This window comes from Schistocerca serialis, chromosome 3 (genome assembly GCF_023864345.2).
Source record: "Schistocerca serialis cubense isolate TAMUIC-IGC-003099 chromosome 3, iqSchSeri2.2, whole genome shotgun sequence".
Taxonomy (NCBI): Eukaryota; Metazoa; Arthropoda; class Insecta; order Orthoptera; family Acrididae; genus Schistocerca; species Schistocerca serialis.
Genome location: NC_064640.1, coordinates 805,198,821 through 805,219,708, shown reverse-complemented (window position 1 = coordinate 805,219,708; position 20,888 = coordinate 805,198,821). Strand labels below are relative to the sequence as shown.

Here is a 20,888-nt window from a genome sequence, read left to right as displayed (position 1 = left end):
CTACTGAAATATAAGTGCCAAGGCTTAGCCTCTGTCTGCAATTTCACTCCCGACCTAGGGCGTACTGGCTCAGTAGCTCCTTGCTCTGAACCACAGTCAGTTGGTGATATACTTATCTAGTCTGCCATGGCTGACAACACAGCTCACAAAACACGAAAATGAGGTAGCATCTCTCGAGGTCGCCCACCCAAAACTCCAAACTTGCACGTTCATGTGGCCTGGCAACACTATCCCCGCCTATCTCTGCTGTGCGGTGTTGGGTTGGGTTGTTTGGGGAAGGAGACCAGACAGCGAGGTCATCGGTCTCATTGGATTAGGGAAGGACGGGGAGGGAAGTCGGCCGTGCCCTTTCAAAGGAACCATCCCGGCATTTGCCTGGAATGATTTAGGGAAATCACGGAAAACCTAAATCAGGATGGCCGGACGCGGGATTGAACCGTCGTCCTCCTGAATGCGAGTCCAGTGTCTAACCACTGCGCCAACTCGCTCGGTGCTGTGCGGTGTCAATCCACTGCGAAATCCTTGAATTACACTGTAAACTGGAATGAAGTGAGACCTCGGAGTGCTGGCTGCAGCGAAGTGTTGCCTCGTACTGCCAAAGTGATAACCGTGGCGATGAAATGCCTCGAACAGACGATGTGTAGCCAGCAGTGTTAAGATGTCTCGGACGGCGATCAACGTTTACTGCCGCTCAGTTTTTCTCTGATGTCATCCTAGCATTCCAGGCTAGTATCCACGGGTTTGCTTATTAAATTTCAACACATCCCAGACCCAGTCCGTCATTTGCTGCCACCCTGTTTTAATAAACTTTTCTTGGAAGGAGAACGTAAATCTGATTTACTTGGAACGATATTGGCTCATCGTTTGTTATCTATTTTCCAATCTATACCGCTACAAATATTTACTATTTTTAAAAAGATGACATGTCTTTACAGTTGTTTGGAAACTTCGTAACTGCAGTATAAATACATTCCAAGACAAAAAAAAAAAAAAAAAAAAAAAAAAAAAAATGCACCACGAAGGAATTGTCTGAATGAGACGCGAATCGATAGAGGTGATTTATATGTACAGAAAAACAAATTATTACAATTTCAGAAAAGAAATTGATGATTCATTCAAGAGACAGAGCCTCACAAATTGAGCAAGTAAGTAACGCGCCGGCCGCGGTGGCCGAGCGGTTCTAGGCGCTTCAGTCCGGAACCGCGCGATGCTACGGTCGCAGATTTGAATCCTGCCTCGGGCATGGATGTGTGTGATGTCCTTAGGTTAGATAGGTTTAAGTAGTTCTAAGTTCTAGGGGACTGATGACCTAAGATGTTAAGTCCCATAGTGCTCAGAGCCATTTTTTCAGTAACGCGTTGGTCCACCTCTGGCCCTTACGCAGGCAGTTATTTGGGCTTGACACTGATTGATAGAGTTGTTAGATGTCCTCCTGAGAGATATCGTGCCAAATTCTGTCCAATTGGCGCGTTAGATCGTCAAACTCCCGAGCTGTTTGGAGGGTCGTGTCCATAATCCTCCGAACGTTCTCAAGAGGGGAGATATCTGGCGACCTTGCTGGACAAGGTAGGTTTTGACAAGCGCGAAGATAAGCAGTAGAAACTCTCGTGGAGTGCTGGCGAGATTTATCTTGCTGAAATGTAAGCCTTGGACGGGTTGTCATGGACGGCAACAACACGGGACGCTGTACTGTAAGGGTGTCGCGGGTGACAACCAAAAGGACCTTGCTATGAAATGAAATGTCACCCCAGATCATCACTGCTAGTTGGTGGGCCGTATGGCGGGCGACAGTCAGAGTGGTATCACACCTCTGTCTGGGGCTTCTCCAGACACGTCTTCGGCCTGGTATTTCATTGACTGGATTAGAATTGTCTTCAGTGATGAGTCCCGCTTCGAAATAAGCCCTCAATGACAAGCGAAGACGTATCGGAAGATGTCCCAGGTACCAACCTGACTGTAGCCCACCATAAAATCCCGACAACCATGAGTGATGGTCTCGGGTACCATTTTATTTCTTAGCGGAACTCATTTGGTTGTCATCTGCGGCACCCTTACAGCACAACGGTACGTCTACCATTTTCTACGCCGCGTTTTGTTGCTTTTCACGGTAAGTCATCCTGGGCTTACATTTCACCAAGACAATGCCGGCCTGCACACCACGAGAGTTTCTACTGCTTGGTCCGTGCTTGCCAAACTCTGCCTTGGCCAGCAAGGTCGCCGAATCTCCCTCCCGATAAGAACTTTAGGAGCATTATGGGCAGCACCATCCAGACAGCTCGGGAATTTGACGACCTAACGCGCCAATTGGACAGAATTTGGCATGCTATTGCTCAGAAGGACATCCAGCACCTCTATCAACCAAAGCCAAATCGAATAACTGCTTTTATAAGGGCCAGAGGTGGACCAACGCATTAATGATTTGCTCAGTTTTTGAAACTGTAATGATTTGTATGTCTGTACATGTACATCACATCTTCCGATTTCCATCCCATTCGGATAATTCCTTTGGTGTGTCCTTTTTTTTGTCTTAGAGCTTAAATGAATGTAGCTGGAGTTGATTTTATGAAATGAGCTAGGCGATAGAAGGAATTAATTTTGAATTCAGTAGTTTTGTTCACTAAAACACAACTCTGTTGTAGCACCTCGAGTTCTCTCAGCAATGCCAGTTGGCAGCCTGACTCACAGTTCCCCTCGCGTTTCGTGTATAAATAATCAGACTGTTAAGTCTAAAATGTATAACAACATACATCCCTATAAAAACTTTGCAGTTCCTCTATGGTCTCACACGCATAATAATTCTATGTCGCGATGTGAACTGGACTTGCGACATGATCTATGTCCCAACTCTTGCACTGCATGGCTACGTGCCACCAAGAAATCAAGCTAAACACGATCTTTATAATGTCACTTCCTGAAGGTAGAGCTCCTCATTCTTTAGAGTTTAAACACCAAGTTCCCATCATTTTCGTCCCCCTGAGTGTCGACAACCAGATTCAGCTTGCTGTGGATTACTTCTAAAGAAAACCACCATAAAAACTTTCCCAGACGGGCTGTGAGCTCACCGCTTAAGATTGTTCTCTCAAGTGCTCTGCTGTCAGAATTTCTAACTGGATATCTTTAAACACACTGAAAAACATTCAAAGGAAATCCCCACTGACTGCGTGGCTCAGAAAGTCTGCCCGAGCGACTAAGAACGCCGTTCTTCACACTGAAGTCACTCACGGAGACCAGTCGCATAGGAACATACAGCCCTTTCTCGATCTTATGCCAATAATACATGCTGTAATGTGGGTGAAACAGGCAACGTTTCTCTGTCACACAGCGATAAATCAATTACTAGCAAGCCTGTCTTTCTGCATAGGCTAGTAGGAGTGATGCTTATTTTCTTCCTCAGGTTCGCATTGCGCCACAACTGCTTCGTGCAGTATCGTATCAGTCTCCTCATTGTGTGCAACTTTAATTTGGGGAGATAACTCATCAGCCGAACCTACACTGTATCCGATACTTTCACACCTATCGCTCCCATCCTCATTTTTCTAATGCTCACTTTGTTGTAGCTGGCTTTCCATCACATTTATTATTGCGTAACATTACCTAATATGATGACAAACATCGTCTGCCAGATCTTCTGTTACGTTAGTATTTTGGCCAAATTTGTGGGCAGGTTCTTTATGCATCTCTAAGGTTTGGGAATCAGTCTCTTCCATCAGTGCATTTGCGCGATAGATCCCAGAATTAAAAGCGTCGAAGTATGCTTTTATTGCATCATCTGTCGTCTTATTTAAGATTTCAGCGAATATAAAGATAAACTGTGCTATTGTTATATTTCATATTTAGATACTAGAGTGACCTACGGTCACGTGATTTGTATCTCCACTTACGTTTTGCTCCTTTGAGCTACACTACTGGCCATTAAATTTGCTACACCAAGAAGAAATGCAGATGATAAACGGGTATTCATTGGACAAATATATTATACTAGAACTGACATGTGATTACATTTTCACGCAATTTGGGTGCATAAACCCTGAGAAATCAGTACCCAGAACAACCACCTATGGCCGTAATAACGGAATTGATATGCCTGGGCATAGAGTCAAACAGAGCTCAAACAGAGTTCATCAAGAGAAGTGACTGGCGTATTGTGACGAGCCAGTTGCTCGGCCACCATTGACCAGACGTTTTCAGTTGGTGAGAGATCTGGAGAATGTGCTGCCCAGGGCAGCAGTTGAACATTTTCTGTATCCAGAAAGGCCCGTACAGGAGCTGCAACATGCGGTCGTGCATTATCCTGCTGAAATGTAGGGTTTCGCAGGGATCGAATAAAGGGTAGAGCCACGGATAGTAACACATCTTAAATGTAACATCCAGTGTTCAAAGTGCCGTCAATGCGATCAAGAGGTGACCGAGACGTGTAACCAATGGCACCCCATACCATCACGCCGGGTGATACGCCAGTATGGCGATGACGAATACACGCTTCCAATGTGTGTTCACCGCGATGTCGCCAATCACGGATGCGACCATCATGATGCTGTAAACAGAATCTGGATTCATCCGAAAAATGACGTTTCGCCATTCGTGCACCCAGGTTCGTCGTTGAGTACACCATCACAGGCGCTCCTGTCTGTGATGCAGCGTCAAGGGTAACCACAGCCATGGTCTCCGAGCTGATAGTCCATGCTGCTGCAAACGTCAAATGGTTCAAATTGCTCTGAGCACTATGGGACTTAACATCTGTGGTCATCAGTCCCCTAGAACTTAGAACTACTTAAACCTAACTAAGCTAAGGACATCACACACATCCACGCCCGAGGCAGGATTCGAACCCGCGGCCGTAGCAGTGACGCGGTTCCGGACTGAGCGCCTAGAACCGCGAGACCACCGCGGCCGGCCGCTGCAAACGTCGTCGAACTGTTCGTGCAGTTTGGTGTTGTCTTGCAAACGTCCCCATCCGTTGACTCAGGGATCGAGACGTGGCTGCACGATCCGTTACAGCCATGCGGATAAGATGCCTGTGATCTCGACTGCTAGTGATACGAGGCGGTTGGGATCCAGCACGGCGTTCCGTATTACCCTCCTGAACCCACCGATTCCATATTTTGCTAAGTCATTGGATCTCGACCAACGCGAGCAGCAATGTCGCGATACGATAAACCGCAATCGCGATAGGCTACAATCCGACCTTTATCAAAGTCGGAAACGTGATGGTACGCATTTCTCCTCCTTACACGAGGCATCACAACTGCTGTTTGTGTATGAGAAATCGGTTGGAAACTTTCCTCATGTCAGCACGTTGTAGGTGTCGCCACCGGCGCCAACCTTGTGTGAATGCTCTGAAAAGCTTATCATTTGCATATCGCAGCATATTCTTCCTGTCGGTTACATTTCGCGTATGTAGCACGTCATCTTCGTGGTGAAGCAATTTTAATGGCCAGTAGTGTATATGTCAGGCTTCCTGTTTACGTACAGTTTTTGAAAGTTGCTCCGTCTAAACTAATATTTATTTGTCAGTGACTTAAATATCATTAACTAAGTTCTATCCTTACCTCTGTTAAACTTTCTAATCGATTCAGTAAAATTAAAATTCCGTAATTCCACCCGTCACCCCTAAAAAAAAAATCGGGTAAGAATAACACCTGTGCAATTCCGAGACAAGACAAATTACATAGAAAGACAGAAAATCATAAGTGAAGCGGTTGTAAGTCAGCCTTTTGAAGAATATGGATTTTGTTAAGCAAAACATACACTCCTGGAAACTGAAATAAGAACACCGTGAATTCATTGTCCGAGGAAGGGGAAACTTTATTGACACATTCCTGGGGTCAGATACATCACATGATCACACTGACAGAACCACAGGCACATAGACACAGGCAACAGAGCATGCACAATGTCGGCACTAGTACAGTGTATATCCACCTTTCGCAGCAATGCAGGCTGCTATTCTCCCATGGAGACGATCGTAGAGATGCTGGATGTAGTCCTGTGGAACGGCTTGCCATGCCATTTCCACCTGGCGCCTCAGTTGGACCAGCGTTCGTGCTGGACGTGCAGACCGCGTGAGACGACGCTTCATCCAGTCCCAAACATGCTCAATGGGGGACAGATCCGGAGATCTTGCTGGCCAGGGTAGTTGACTTACACCTTCTAGAGCACGTTGGGTGGCACGGGATACATGCGGACGTGCATTGTCCTGTTGGAACAGCAAGTTCCCTTGCCGGTCTAGGAATGGTAGAACGATGGGTTCGATGACGGTTTGGATGTACCGTGCACTATTCAGTGTCCCCTCGACGATCACCAGTGGTGTACGGCCAGTGTAGGAGATCGCTCCCCACACCATGATGCCGGGTGTTGGCCCTGTGTGCCTCGGTCGTATGCAGTCCTGATTGTGGCGCTCACCTGCACGGCGCCAAACACGCATACGACCATCATTGGCACCAAGGCAGAAGCGACTCTCATCGCTGAAAACGACACGTCTCCATTCGTCCCTCCATTCACGCCTGTCGCGACGCCACTGGAGGCGGGCTGCACGATGTTGGGGCGTGAGCGGAAGACGGCCTAACGGTGTGCGGGACCGTAGCCCAGCTTCATGGAGACGGTTGCGAATGGTCCTCGCCGATACCCCAGGAGCAACAGTGTCCCTAATTTGCTGGGAAGTGGCGGTGCGGTCCCCTACAGCACTGCGTAGGATCCTACGGTCTTGGAGTGCATCCGTGCGTTGCTGCGGTCCGGTCCCAGGTCGACGGGCACGTGCACCTTCCGCCGACCACTGGCGACAACGTCGATGTACTGTGGAGACCTCACGCCCCACGTGTTGAGCAATTCGGCGGTACGTCCACCCGGCCTCCCGCATGCCCACTATACGCCCTCGCTCAAAGTCCGTCAACTGCACATACGGTTCACGTCCACGCTGTCGCGGCATGCTACCAGTGTTAAAGACTGCGATGGAGCTCCGTATGCCACGGCAAACTGGCTGACACTGACGGCGGCGGTGCACAAATGCTGCGCAGCTAGCGCCATTCGACGGCCAACACCGCGGTTCCTGGTGTGTCCGCTGTGCCGTGCGTGTGATCATTGCTTGTACAGCCCTCTCGCAGTGTCCGGAGCAAGTATGGTGGGTCTGACACACCGCTGTCAATGTGTTCTTTTTTCCATTTCCAGGAGTGTATTTACAGTAAAATCACGGAGAGTAATAGTTGCTGAAGTTGCTGACTCTTGTGGAAATACACAGAACGGAAGACATCTGGAGGTAGATACCCTGGGTCAGCACAGTTCTCTGGAGTTTTTTCAAAAATTAACACGTTAGAGCAGGACAACGCTGTTTGTAGCCTCGGCTGGAAAGCTATCGGATGCTAACCATACTCTCGGTGCATTCATATGCCGTCAGTTCGTTCACTGAAAACACATCTGTCGGTTGATCGGTGAAACTTAGATAGCCACGAGGAAACCACGTACCGCAGGGTCGTCGTTAATAGCTAAATTGGAGAGCTTGCTGTAAACATCGTCTGGTTGACAAGTGAGACCGTGGCGTTCCGGGTTAGCTCTTAAATCTCTACACCTACTCCACCAGACGACATAAATGTGACTGAGGGTTTTGAAAATGTTGACGAGTTTAGTGAATTACAGCAAAGAAAGGACCCACGTTTTGTGGAATTGTTTTGCAAGTGACCTGGCACCGGTGCATGTATCTTTCCGAGCCGCACTTAGCGACTTCCCGGACGTATATCGATTGATATCGTATTGATATCGTATATCGATTGATCAATCATTAACATAGAAAAAGCTTTTGACAATGTTAACATGGAACAACTCTGTACAGCTACAGGGCTGTACTGGAAGCATAAAAGAATTCTTAATCAATTGTATCAGAATTAAAGCACAAATACGGTAGAGGATGTATCCTATCTCCGTATTTATTTAATGCGTTCATTGAGCAAGGTATTTAGATCGTGAAGGAGAAAACACTGTATCGGAATTGCTGATGACATCGTATTAGCCACAGACTCTGAAAAAGAAATGAACAGAACGCTGCAAGTGTATCAGACACTCTTAAACTATGGAAATAAAAAGTGAACCAACGGAAAATAAAAGTTGTGCTAGTGCAGGAAAATATGGACGAGATTACAAGAAGTATAAAATTGATGACGTCAGAATTGTTCAGTTGGAACAATTTTGTTATCTCGGTAGTATAATCACAGATGACAATAGATGCTTAATGGAAATGAAGAGGAGGACTGCGCTGACGAAGTAGGTAGTTGTGACTAAGGAAAACATTTTAACCAGCAAACATATGAATACAGGTGTCATAAAATCCTTCACAAACCATTTGTACGCCGTACACTGCTCTGTGGAAGTGAAAGTTGCACCTGTCGACTTCTTGGGTTAGTGTAACATTACGTGTGGTAAATACAAAAATTTATTAAAGATGGATCGGGACTGCACCTGTCAGAGAACTGGCCACTTTCCATAAACAATTGGAAGATGTGTTGGTCACAGTGGACAGGCTTCAGACTGATACCCTGTACTGCGCTGGCGTTGGGGCACCTGAGACGAATGCTTTGGCAGCTTCGGAGCCTATAATGTCGCCTGGGATCCCTGATGCAGTTGCGCCTTCCGATTCGCACATCCCAGCTGGTCGACACTTTACAGATGGTGACTGGCCACCGAGGGGTGAAGTCGCGAATCTCTGGCCGGGAGGTGAAAGTGGGTACAGACTGCATGGCTGTCTCCTTACATCTCAGAAATTAGTTTGAGGGATTGCCTACTGCTAAATGTACATCTGAGCCAGCACATTACGCCTCGCCTGTTGGGACTGTGGTTGATCTCCTGAGAAGTCCGGACAAGTCATAGGGCGGGATTGCTTGTCGTTGGGAGTTCCAGTGTTAGGTAGGTGACGGAGGCCCTCTGGGAAATAGTGGGCAGGTCGAGAAAGAAGACCAGTGTTCACTTCGTTTGCTTGCTGGAGGGGGGTCTCGTTCGAGATGTAGAGGAGGATCTGCTGACAGCGATTGAGAACACTTGGTGCATCCGGCTACAAATTGTGGCTCATGTAGGCAAGAATGACTTCTGCCGCGTGGGGAATCCGCGGTTCCTGCAGGCAGGAGGCTGCTTTGGTGAAGACAGCTAGCCTCGCCCATTGGGTGAATGCACAGCTATCGTTTAGCAGCATCATTCCCAGAACCGATCGTGGTCCGATTTTTTGGAGCCGAGTGGACGATTCAAACCAGAGGCTCAGACTATGTTGTGACGACCTTCGACGCGGTTTCTCGATCTCCGCTATTGGGTGGAAAACTGCAGGACCCCCCCCCCCCCCCCAATCTCCTTAATAGGTGAGGCGTGCAACGCACGCAGGAAGAGACTTCTAGGGTAATGGGGTACGAGTGGTGGGCATGTGTGGGTTTTCAGGACACGGAAATCTCTTCACAGATCCGATAAGATGTGTTCCGATTCCAGACAGGGCCATAGCAGTTCGTAGAAAGACAGTGTTAATATGGTTTTAGTTAACTGCAGGAGCGTCTATGGAAGGGTCGTAGAATCAGCCTCGCTTATAAACAGTAACAATGCCTACACAGTGCTAGGGACAGAAACACGCTGAAACCAGATGTTCATAGCAATGACATTCTTAACTCCTACTGGAATACATATCACAAAACAGGCTGAACGCTGGTGGTGAAGGCGTGTTCATAATCATAAAAAATACAATAATATCTAGTGAGATTAATTCAGATTTCAAATGCGAAAAAATTTTCGTGGAGATCAGTGTTAAAATTGTATCAAACATGGCCACCGGATGCTTTTACAGGTCCCCTGCCTCAGGAGCAATAGTGGCGGGACATTCGAGGCGAAACTTGGAGAATATTTTGCGTAAATTTACTGGTCATGTTGAAGTATTAAGTGGAGATTTCAGCCTACCAGACTGGAAGGCTCAAGTGATTATGGCGGGTAGTAGGGACAGGACAGTGCGTGAAATTATTGTAAATGCCCGATCCAAAAATTCCCTTGGGCGGTTAATCAGAGAACCGGCTCGTCAAGGTAACATCTTAGATTTGCTGGTGACAAGCAGACCCGAGCTTTTCGACTCAGCGTAGTACAGGGAATCAGTGATCAGAAGGCCGTTACAGGATCAATGAATACGGCTACCAATATGATTACAGAGAAAGATAGGAAGATTTTTCTGCTTAGCAAATGTGACAAGAAACAGGTTTCAGATTACCTGAGTGGTCAGCATGAAACTTTCACCTCCAGCACTAACAATGTTGAATATCAATGGACAAAGATCAAGAGTTTGTACAGTACGCTTTAGACAGGTTATGAGCAGAGCAAAGTTGTGAGGGATATAAAAAACCCGCTGTGGCTGGACATGCTTGTTAGGAAGTGGTTACGAAAGTAGAGAGAGCTTCACTGCAAATTTAAATGCAGCCAAAGCCTCACAGATAAACAAAAATCAAACGAAGCAAAAATTAGCGTAAGTAGAACCACGCGTGACGTGTTCAACGCATTCGAAAGTAACACTCTGTCTACCAACGTGACAGAAAAACGTAAGAAGTTACGGTCTTGCGCTAAATCAGTAAACGGATCGAAGCCATCTGTCCAGAAGTTCAGTGATCATATTGGCACTAAAACGAAGAATGGCACAGAAAATGTCGAAATACTAAACATATTTTTCCAAATCTATTTCACACACGAAGATCACAATGTAATACCTCCTCTGAATATTCGCACGAACGACAAAATGGTTGATATTGAAATAAGTGACCATGGGATAGAAAAGGAACGGAAATCGTTCAACAGAGGAAAGGCGATATACCAGTTTGACTCCACACAGAGTATTCGACATAACTTGCCCCTTGTGTAGCAGCAGTGTAACATAGACCTCTAGTGGAGTGAAGTGTTCCTGATTATTGGAAAAAAGCACACGCCATTCCAGTTTTCAAGAAGGGCCATCGAACAAATTCACAAAACTGTATGCCTGCATACTTGATGATGGTCTGTTTTAGAATTCTGGAACATGTTTTATGTTCGCGTATTATGACATTTCTGGAGACCGAAAATCTCTGTAGGAATCGACATGGGTTTCGAAAACAATTGTCGTGTGAAACCCAGCTCGCTCTGTTCGTCCACAATACCCAGAAAGCAGCAAATACCGGTGCCAATGTAGATGCTGTTTTCCTTGACTTCCGGAAGGTGTTGCTGAAATATATATATCCCTCAATATGTCCAGTGGGATTACAAGATCCTTCCTCCCTTGAATCGGCCCCTAAGGCCGAACACGACCTGGCCATTGCGGGAAAGGACGAGGTGGGTGAGCTGTAGCCTGCTTCAAAGGCTGGGGTGCAGCTCTGAGTACTACCAGTGGTGCAGGAGCTGCTCCATGGTCCAGAAATGTAGAGGCAGTAGGCGATGGTGATTCAGACTTGCTGCTTGCTGCTGATTCTGGAAAAGACCGTGGGTTCGACATCACACTGGGTGCTTAATAGGGGCCCTCCACCATATTGTCGAGGTCCAGATATGTAGGGGTCATGGACAACAGCCGCAGAACCGGGAATGCCAGGTGCCCGCCACTTGGGATGTCATCAATGTCATCATGGAACCAGGCCCCACATCCGCTGTTGCTGGTGCATTCGGTGGTTGAGGTGAGCTACCCACACTGGAATGGCAGTTCCAGAGGCTGAGTGTGCCCTAGATGGCACAAACAGAACCTGATTCTTGGCCATTAAAGGATGCCTCGAAGTGGGGCACACTGGTCAAGCTGGGAGCCTTGCTGGGCAGTGACAGAGCGACACATACAACTAGGAATATATCTGAAATGCATGCCCAGGCAGGGAAACCCACCTTGATAGATGCAGCTTCTTCTTCTTGTACTGCAAAAGCTCTAACAAGGAACAATGAGGCTGTATGTTCAAGATTCTACTGAGTTTTAGTCTTGGATCAGTGTCAGCCTGGTAAGAGCATAGAAAAGGAAAACAGTGCATAATCGATTGGTGTAGATACCAACTGTTTTTCCACCTGCATTTAAATGTACACGCAAAATGTTCAGACATTGGAAACCAGTGGAAGCAAGCTGCCATCCATTATTGGTGACCAGAGATTGTAGGGCCCTTTGAATACGAAAAGCACTGGCCAATTTTTTAGTGGTACTATCCTTCGTGATCTGTTGAATTTTGATCATATATGAGAATACACTTGGCCCCATTGAATGGACCCACAAAGTTCACATGTGCCCGATCCCACAGTACAGTATGTGTAGGCATTGGCCGGTAGACTTGGGGTAGTGTAGGTTCCTGCATATGATGAGCTCGGCATTGCTGACTCATGTGTGCAATATCCTCATCGACTCATGGCCAGTACACATGTCACTGGGCCAGATTCTTTATTCTGGAAATTCCCCAGTGGATCTGATCTAGGAGTCGGAGTATATGGTAGCACACAACCTCTGGAATCATCTCTAAACACTAACCGTCATCTTGATTCAATAATAGGACACCTTTGAAAAGATGAAGGGTATGGCGTCGTGAAAAGAAACAATGAAGTTTCGAGGAGGCTGCCAAAAGAAATACTACAGCTAGCCGGTTTGTCTCAAGAGTGGATCATTATGTGTGACTGCTGAAGAGTCTCTGGATTGATGGAAAACTCTTGCACTGACTGTTCTTAATTATGCAGAGAAAAATAGCCTTAAAATCATGTTTTCGTCTCACAAATTGGTTCACATACTTCGTAATTTTATAAAGAATCAAACTATCAATTTTCTTAATAATCGGTTCTAAGCTTTTTGAGTTAAGACTCCACGCAAATGCGACTAAAGTCATTTCGAGATAAATACGTTTGAAAAATAAATTCTCGGAAACTAGAAATCCAAGGAAGTTAATAGTAATGTAAAATTCTTACCGATTAATCTGCGAGTCCAACACCATATAATAATCCTTCTTCTTCCTCATAGGCTTCGTTTTGCGCTTGCAGCAATGCTTTCCGAGCTCTCCAACCTTCCTATCTTTCACACGGTTTACTGCGGCGTTCGTTAGACTCATGGTCGCCTTTCGGATGCGAAGACATTTCTCAGTCTCAATTACAAACACACTCGTAGAAGGCTGAGTCAGAACTGACTCCAAGTAAGGTACAACGGCGCTCTAACGTAATATAACCGAAATAATCCCTTGTGTTGATGCTTCCAGTACCTTCTGTACCTTTATTTAAAAAGAAAGCCGTTTCAAGGCTACGTTAGTATACAAATCGACTGTGAGGTTGCGGTCAAGCCCACCTGAGGTAGTGCCCCACCCCATCTGCACTCGAACCTGTACTGGTACCCGATGTGCACTCGGTTCTATGCTCATAAAATCTAAACGAATGCGAATTTCGCTTTGAAATTTTGACAGCGTATTCTTGTATAGTTAAGCTAACGATTTATACAATAAAAAAATCGGAAATTTTTGAACTTCCTAATGTGGTTTGCCCCCTTAAATGTAAGTAGTTGGGATTTACTGATGCACTGTGTTTAGACCTTGGTGTAGAAAATACGTGGCTACTTCCATTACACCCTTAGTTGCAGTTGACTGCAACGCTCTCATAAAATAAGAGGGAGGTGTCATCAGCATAGCTTACTAGATGTAAGTTGAAGGGCTGTGTCATGTCATTGGCATAAAGAAGAGGAAGGGATTGATCCGTATGGCATCCTCTGGATTACTTTATCTCTAGAAAAATGGGAATATATGACTTTATTAGCTATTTTGCATGAAAATTTAGTATGTTGCTCATGATTTGTTAAGTATATGGACATGCATAGATGAGTCTTTGGTATTGTATGACTTTAATTTCTTAATGAGGAGCCCATGATCGACTGAGTCAAAGGCTTTCGAAAGATCCGAAAATATGCCCATTGTCTTCATTCCTTTGTCTAGGACTGTGTATACTTTACGGAGAAATTGAGTAACTGCAGTTGTTGTGCAGTGATCTTTTGTAAAGCCAGGTTGTGTTTCGGTTACGAATTTCTTTTCTTTTTTTTTTTTCTTTTTTGTAAAATGAGCTGGGAAAGGATAACCATTTCCAAAACCTTACTAAAGTTAGGGATCTTCTTATGCAATGGTTTAACAATGCTTATTTTTAGACTGCTAGTATAAAATTTTTTCATAATGCTGCAGTTTACAAGGTAGGTTCATGGTTTAACTATTTATTTAATGCATTTTTTAGCTACAGCACTTCACATACGACCTCATCCAGCTGAGTTTTCTTTGTTTAATATGAACATTATCTTGCTTGTTTCATTTTCATTAACATCATAAAATTGAAAATCAACAAATTCGGTATCTCTCAGTGCATGTCTATAGACTATAGTCCATAATGATTTTCTGTTGATGATATGAATTTTTTATTAAAAAGGTTATATATTGCTTATGGGCCTTTTATAATACTACCATCTTGTATAATGCTTAATTATTTGGTATCCCCAGCTGTGGAGGTTTTTTGATACTTATTGATCAATTTCCAGAAAGCTTTGTTTACATTAGTGGACTGTGGTATTTCATTACCATGGACTTGCTTTCTAAGATTTGAAAGTTCAGCTTCAAAGGTTTATTTTAGCTATGTTATATTTTTATTCGAAAATATGCAGTCTTGTTGATTTGCACAGGACATCTAGGTCATGAATATTTTGCCTAGGTTTAAGAAGGTTGGCTGGAAGCCTGAGTTTGTTATTTTTCCTCTCTGAACATGTGTTGACCATATTTGCATTTTTTTAATAGGGCAGCATGAGCCAAAGTGTCTCAGTAGACTGGAGTAAAACTCATCCCATTTGTTGTTTGATCCTTCCATGTGGCAGAGTATAACCCATCTCTTCTCAGCTAGTTTACTTTTAAAAGTGTTGACATCATTATTATGTAAAGCTAATTTCTTTTCAAAAGTTTTTGTTATTCGTTTAGGACCTGATTTTCTTATTCTGTCTAATGTGCAAGGTGGCCTGAGTAACAAAAGTCTGTTTTACTATACTTAACAGTGTCTTCAACAATATGTCTGCAAGTTTCATATTAGCCATGTTGCTGGAGTTTGCATCAATATTACGGTCTCCAAGAACAGTACGGTCATTGGGCCCAGTTTGTCTAATTTTGCTATTGAAACTGTAGATAAGATTGATTACATCTGCATGAGGTGGAGTATATATTTCTATTACTTTGTAATTTACCACATTGACTCCATGCTTTTTCCATTGGATTACAATATCACTCACTTCTAATGTTCCTCTTCAATCTATCACTCAATAAGGCCAAGTTTCTTATGCTGAATATGTTCATTGACAAAGACTGCCACACCATCACACTTATGCTGAGTTATATGATAACTGTCTGCCAATAAATAACTATCTAGATTACCGTACCTAATTTCGTTACATTTCAGACCATGTTTCTTTAATACTAACAAATGTGGCAAGTGCTCATTTACTAATACCTGTAACATACTGCACATTCAAATGTATCATCCTACATGGTGTCTGTTTTTCTTCTCTTTTTGTATGTCTGTGTAAATTGCAGTACGGTTCACTGTCCTGACACACACCATATATATATATATATATATATATATATATATATATATATATATATATATATATATATATATATATATATGTCTGCTTGTGTCTGTATATGTGTGGATGGATATGTGTGTGTGTGTGCGAGTGTATACCCGTCCTTTTTCCCCCCTAAGGTAAGTCTTTCCGCTCCCGGGACTGGAATGACTCCTTAACCTCTCCCTTAAAACCCACATCCTTTTGTCTTTCCCTCTCCTTCCCTCTTTCCTGATGAGGCAACAGTTTGTTGCGAAAGCTTGAATTTTGTGTGTATGTTTGTGTGTCTTTCGACCTGCCAGCGCTTTCGTTCGGTAAGTCACATCATCTTTGTTTTTTGATAAATTTTTCCCACGTGGAATGTTTCCCTCTATTATATATATATATATATATATATATATATATATATATATATATATATATATATATATATATATATATATATATATATATATTCACTGTTTCACTTAGAGATGTGTTGTTTATATAGGGGCCTACGTCACAGTTGGAGGTTTGTCTATTTGATGATGATGCTATGATTGTGAAAGTGCCAGCCATAAAAGACCATTCCTTCTCTTTGGAACTCATCTTGCTCTCATTGAAACTTGAAGTACAGTGGTGCAGTTTTCTACTTGGGATGCAGCAGCAGAAAGGCCTTGAGATCCTTTTGATGAAATGTAATATAGCATTGATGTCCACAGCTTTTGAAGAAGCGAGGAGTTTTCTATAGATTTAGCAATGTTAGCCTGACACACTGATATACATGTATCCCTTGCACTCATATTACTTTCCTTGATAACTTGGCATGGAGTGGCTTCTGCAACACAAAGAGAGACTTTCCTGTCACAGTTAGTTGTAGGTGTTTTTATTATTTCATCCTGTTTCCACATGTTTCTATTTTTGTTACAATACTGTTACTCAGTCTGAACTTCCCTATTTCGTTTGGATGTAGCCCATGACTACTATAGTCACATCTTTGCAAGAATTGATCCATATCAATTACACTCACAGTAGCAAACTTTGATGTGAAAACTAATGGTCCTATAATACTGCTCTGGGGCACGTGTGAAGTTACTTTTATGTCTGAAGACTTCTCTCCATTCAGAATGACACACTATGTTCTGTTTTCTAGAAACTCTTAACTGAAGTTCACAGTTGTAATTTTGATAGAATACACAAAAGTCTGATACACTGATTTGTGTCTATAATGTTTTCACTTACATGCAGACTACCTCATACTCATGTTTCAGGGAGAATAAACATTTTCATACACTTGTATGTTATGAATATTTAGCCATTCCACAGCACTAGTTTCATTCGATGGTCTACCAGGGTCTTAAAAATGACAATTTATTATAATGAAGAAAAAATAAAAGATACATCCATCAAGCACCTCTATGGCTACCACAGGTTTTTTAACATCTAATACATCTAATACCTTATTCGTAATTCTCAAAAGGTGTAATATAGTGGTAAAAGCAATAGATCATATTAACAGCCCACGACCATGCTCTTATGATTTAACTTTTCTGTGCCTCCAGTCAAACACTAACATACCACTTAATTGGCCATGATCAATTTCATCCTCCGCCCATAAGGAAGATTAGTGATCAACAATCTTTTGATGCCATTTCATTAGAGGTGGTCTTGTATTCCCATCTGATTGTGACAATGCCCCATTTTTTGTGTCCTCCATGTTGCAGGAATATGAATCATCTCTCCATAGACTATAATTCTTATTTACTGAGACTAAATAGCCTGCTCAGCTTCCTCTGGTATTTGTAAGACAATGATATGGTATTCCAGGAAATCATAACAGTGAGCCCAGTAACATAGTGTAGGACTTCTATGTATCTGGACACACCATCGCAATAAATTTATTTTGTTCTCCTTAATAAATCTATATTTCCATAATTTATAATCAAAATTGCGGTCTTTCTCTTCTTTTAATTGATAATGATGGCTGAACATAATAGGAAAATGGTGATAATTGAGAATATGTGCATTGTTGATAGTCTTTAGCTTACACTTAGTTGACCTTGATTATGTTACCAAATACTTTTTTGTGTTTCAGACATACGTGGCAGACATTTTCTTAGCACAAAGCTGGAGAGACCCCCGGCTCCGCCTACCTGAGTATATGAGTGAAGAATATAGAATACTGGATGTTGAGTGGCTTCATGACATTTGGAGACCAGACTGTTTCTTCAAGAATGCCAAAAAAGTCACATTCCATGAAATGAGTATTCCAAACCATTATTTATGGCTATATCATGACAAGACTCTACTGTATATGTCCAAGTATGTTATCCACAACATTTAATTATTGTAAACAAATATATGTATGTTAGCATTGACACCTTCTGTCCAAATTGACCTTTCTCTCACTGACCAATCCACAGAATTTTACAGGTATATTTCTGAGACTCACATATGACTAGACTCTGACTAAGGCTGCATACATAATTATATACTGCATTGAAACTTATATTTTATGTCCTCTAATTTTACATTTTTTGCAATTCCACACCATAAATTTATAGCCCCTGTGAAAAAACCGAAAGAACAGTGTTAAAAATTACCCAATTTTACATTTCTTCCTGGTAAGGTTTAACTCAATTCTAATTTCATACTCGACGTCTCACTTGACTTCACACTGTTTTCTTCCTATTTAAATTTGATGTGACTAAACGAGTTATAAGTGGCAGAAAAGGCAAATAGTTTGCACCAAGGGTAGTGGCAGAGTTAAGGGATTATTTTAGACCATTGTAGAGAGGAAATACTGAAGTAATCGACAATCAATTTTGCCATTGAAACTCCAAAATTTAGCTTCACCACGCAATTATGTACAACTACAGTTAGGTTGCAGTGGTAATGGAAAAACAAGACAGTTGGCGTGAAGTGTTCCAGACCAAGGAAATACATGACAAAGGCGTCCAGTCACTGTCTTTTCTTGTGCCACTAGTAACTGAGGTTTTTGAATGTATTTTTGATGTGCTGTATTCACCAACAACATCAATTATCAACCTTCTACATTCATACACCGAGTCTTGAAGAATATGCTTGGTCATAATCAAGGAAATGTCACTCTTATTGGCTAGTGACTTCCCAGTGCAGCCACCACACCACACCACACCAACACACGTAAAATGAATTCGCCTACTGGATATGTGGAGAAGGGGAGTGACTCTTCAATGACAGGAGTGTAGGTAGGGGTGAAAGCATTTTGTGAAGTACTGAAAATATACTTTTTGTGCAATTGATATGCTATGACAAATATCTCACACAGAAATAGAACAATGGTTTTGAGATAGCACATTTTAAAGACTTTTGTGATCTGACATGATACAGTTCCAACTACTACATACACTTGCTGTTACACATCTGTGATTTCTTAAAAATTGATGAAATTCGTTACCACAAATTATTGTATAAACATTGTATTGTACATTAAATTTCCTTCACTTAGATAAATTTTATCCGAAGTATTGGAGAGTATTGCTACTTTTGATCATATATGCCAATTATATGTGTTTTTGCTTGTGTTTTGAGGGGGTTTTAACAATTTGCTCAATTCTGCATTTTCCTCAGTTTTGCGTTTTTAAAGTCTGGACCACACGAAAACATAAAACGCGGGTTTCACAATATTTTTTCAAGTTTGTGTCCACTTACGTATATGATAAAGAAACATAACATGAGATTTTTTTTACACATCTGCCTATTAAAACAAAGGCATAGTTTCAAAATAACAGTGGCATTCATAAATATAACATTGGGAACAAAAATATGCTTCACTATCTGCAGTATAGTGTGACTCTTGCACAGAAATGAGAGAAGTCTGCAGCCATAAAAGATTTGACATTCGTTCTTGTGAATTAAAGGTGCTGGCAGATAATGAAAGGTAGTATGTACGCAGTTGGACTACAGTTACCAAATAATAATACACCACCTGATCCAAAGTATCGAGACACATATTAGCAGACATTAATAAGGATTGTGTGCAACCTCCTTCTTTGCAATGGTTTGAGCTTTTCTGGGGACACTTTCAGTGAGATATGTAAATGTCTGTGGGGAAAGGCAGCCCATTCTTCCCCAGGAGCCAAAGGTGGGGAAGATAGTGATGCTAGTGATGCCAGATGGTGTGGCTGGAGTGAAGTCAACATTCTAATCCCAAATGTGTTTCACTGGCTTCAGGCTAGGACGTTGGGCAGGCCAGTCCATTTCAGGTATATAATTGTCCAAAACCCATTGCCTCACAGATGCAGCTTTATGACTGGGTAAACATTCATGCTGATACGATCATTATCTGCAGACTGTTCCTTTTCTGTACACAATGCACAATGCTGTAAAATATGTTCATATCCTTCTTCATTTAACATTTTCTTAAGCACAGTAAAAGGACCACATGCACACACAAGAAACACCCTGTTGCCGGAAAAAAATCTCCTCCATACTTCACTATTGGCACATAACGTTCTCTAGGCATTTTTCAAAATCAAACTCTTGCATCAAATTGCCACAGAGTATAGTGTGGTTCTTCACTCCAAATCAAGTATTACACTCACTCACTGTCCACTGGCATCAGTCTTCACAATGCCTCAAGCACTGCTTATCTTTGACTGTAGAAATGTTCGGCTTATGAGGAGCTGCTCAACCACAGTACCACATTCTGTGTAGCTCCCTAAGCACAGTCATTGTACTAGCTTGCTGCTGTTAGCACTCTGGAACTTAATGAGTGTTTCCTTCCATAGGTTTCATGTGATTTTGTACATTCACTCTCTGAAATGCTCAACAGTCCCTGTTCATCAGCACATGAAGTCTGTCTGGTCTTGGTTTAGCTGTGGTTGTTCCTTTGCATTTCCACTTCTCAATCACATCACTGACAGATGACTTTAGAAGGGTCAATATATCCCTAATGGATTTCTCACTTAGGTGACTTTCAATGAATAGTCCACATTGTGACTGACCCATTCCACTGTTACTGCTTCTCCACTGATGACACAATACTTTCTGCCCCCTTTTATTCTGATGAGTCCATGTGACATCCAGTGGTCAATTCAACATTACACAGAGCTGTCTGGATACTTTTGATGAGCTAGTGTAATAATAATAATAATAATAATAATACCAAGGGTGAACATAGTAGTGACAGTAGTGGTAGCAGCAACAACAGTAGTAGTTCAAATGGTTCAAATGGCTCTGAGCACTATGGGACTCAACTGCTGAGGTCATTAGTCCCCAAGAACTTAGAACTAGTTAAACCTAACTAACCTAAGGACATCACAAACATCCATGCCTGAGGCAGGATTCGAACCTGCGACCATAGCGGTCTTGC

The 20,888-nt window shown here is 42.8% G+C and overlaps 1 protein-coding gene across 1 annotated transcript in view; it reads left to right on the top strand.

The window, feature by feature from the left end:
- Positions 1 to 20,888, top strand: part of LOC126470654 (glycine receptor subunit alpha-4-like) — a 450,264-nt gene that overhangs the window by 385,831 nt on the left and 43,545 nt on the right. The window contains exon 6 of the mRNA XM_050098640.1: positions 17,628 to 17,854. Within this exon, the coding sequence (XP_049954597.1) occupies positions 17,628 to 17,854 (227 nt within the window). The remainder of the gene's footprint in view (positions 1 to 17,627; positions 17,855 to 20,888) is intronic.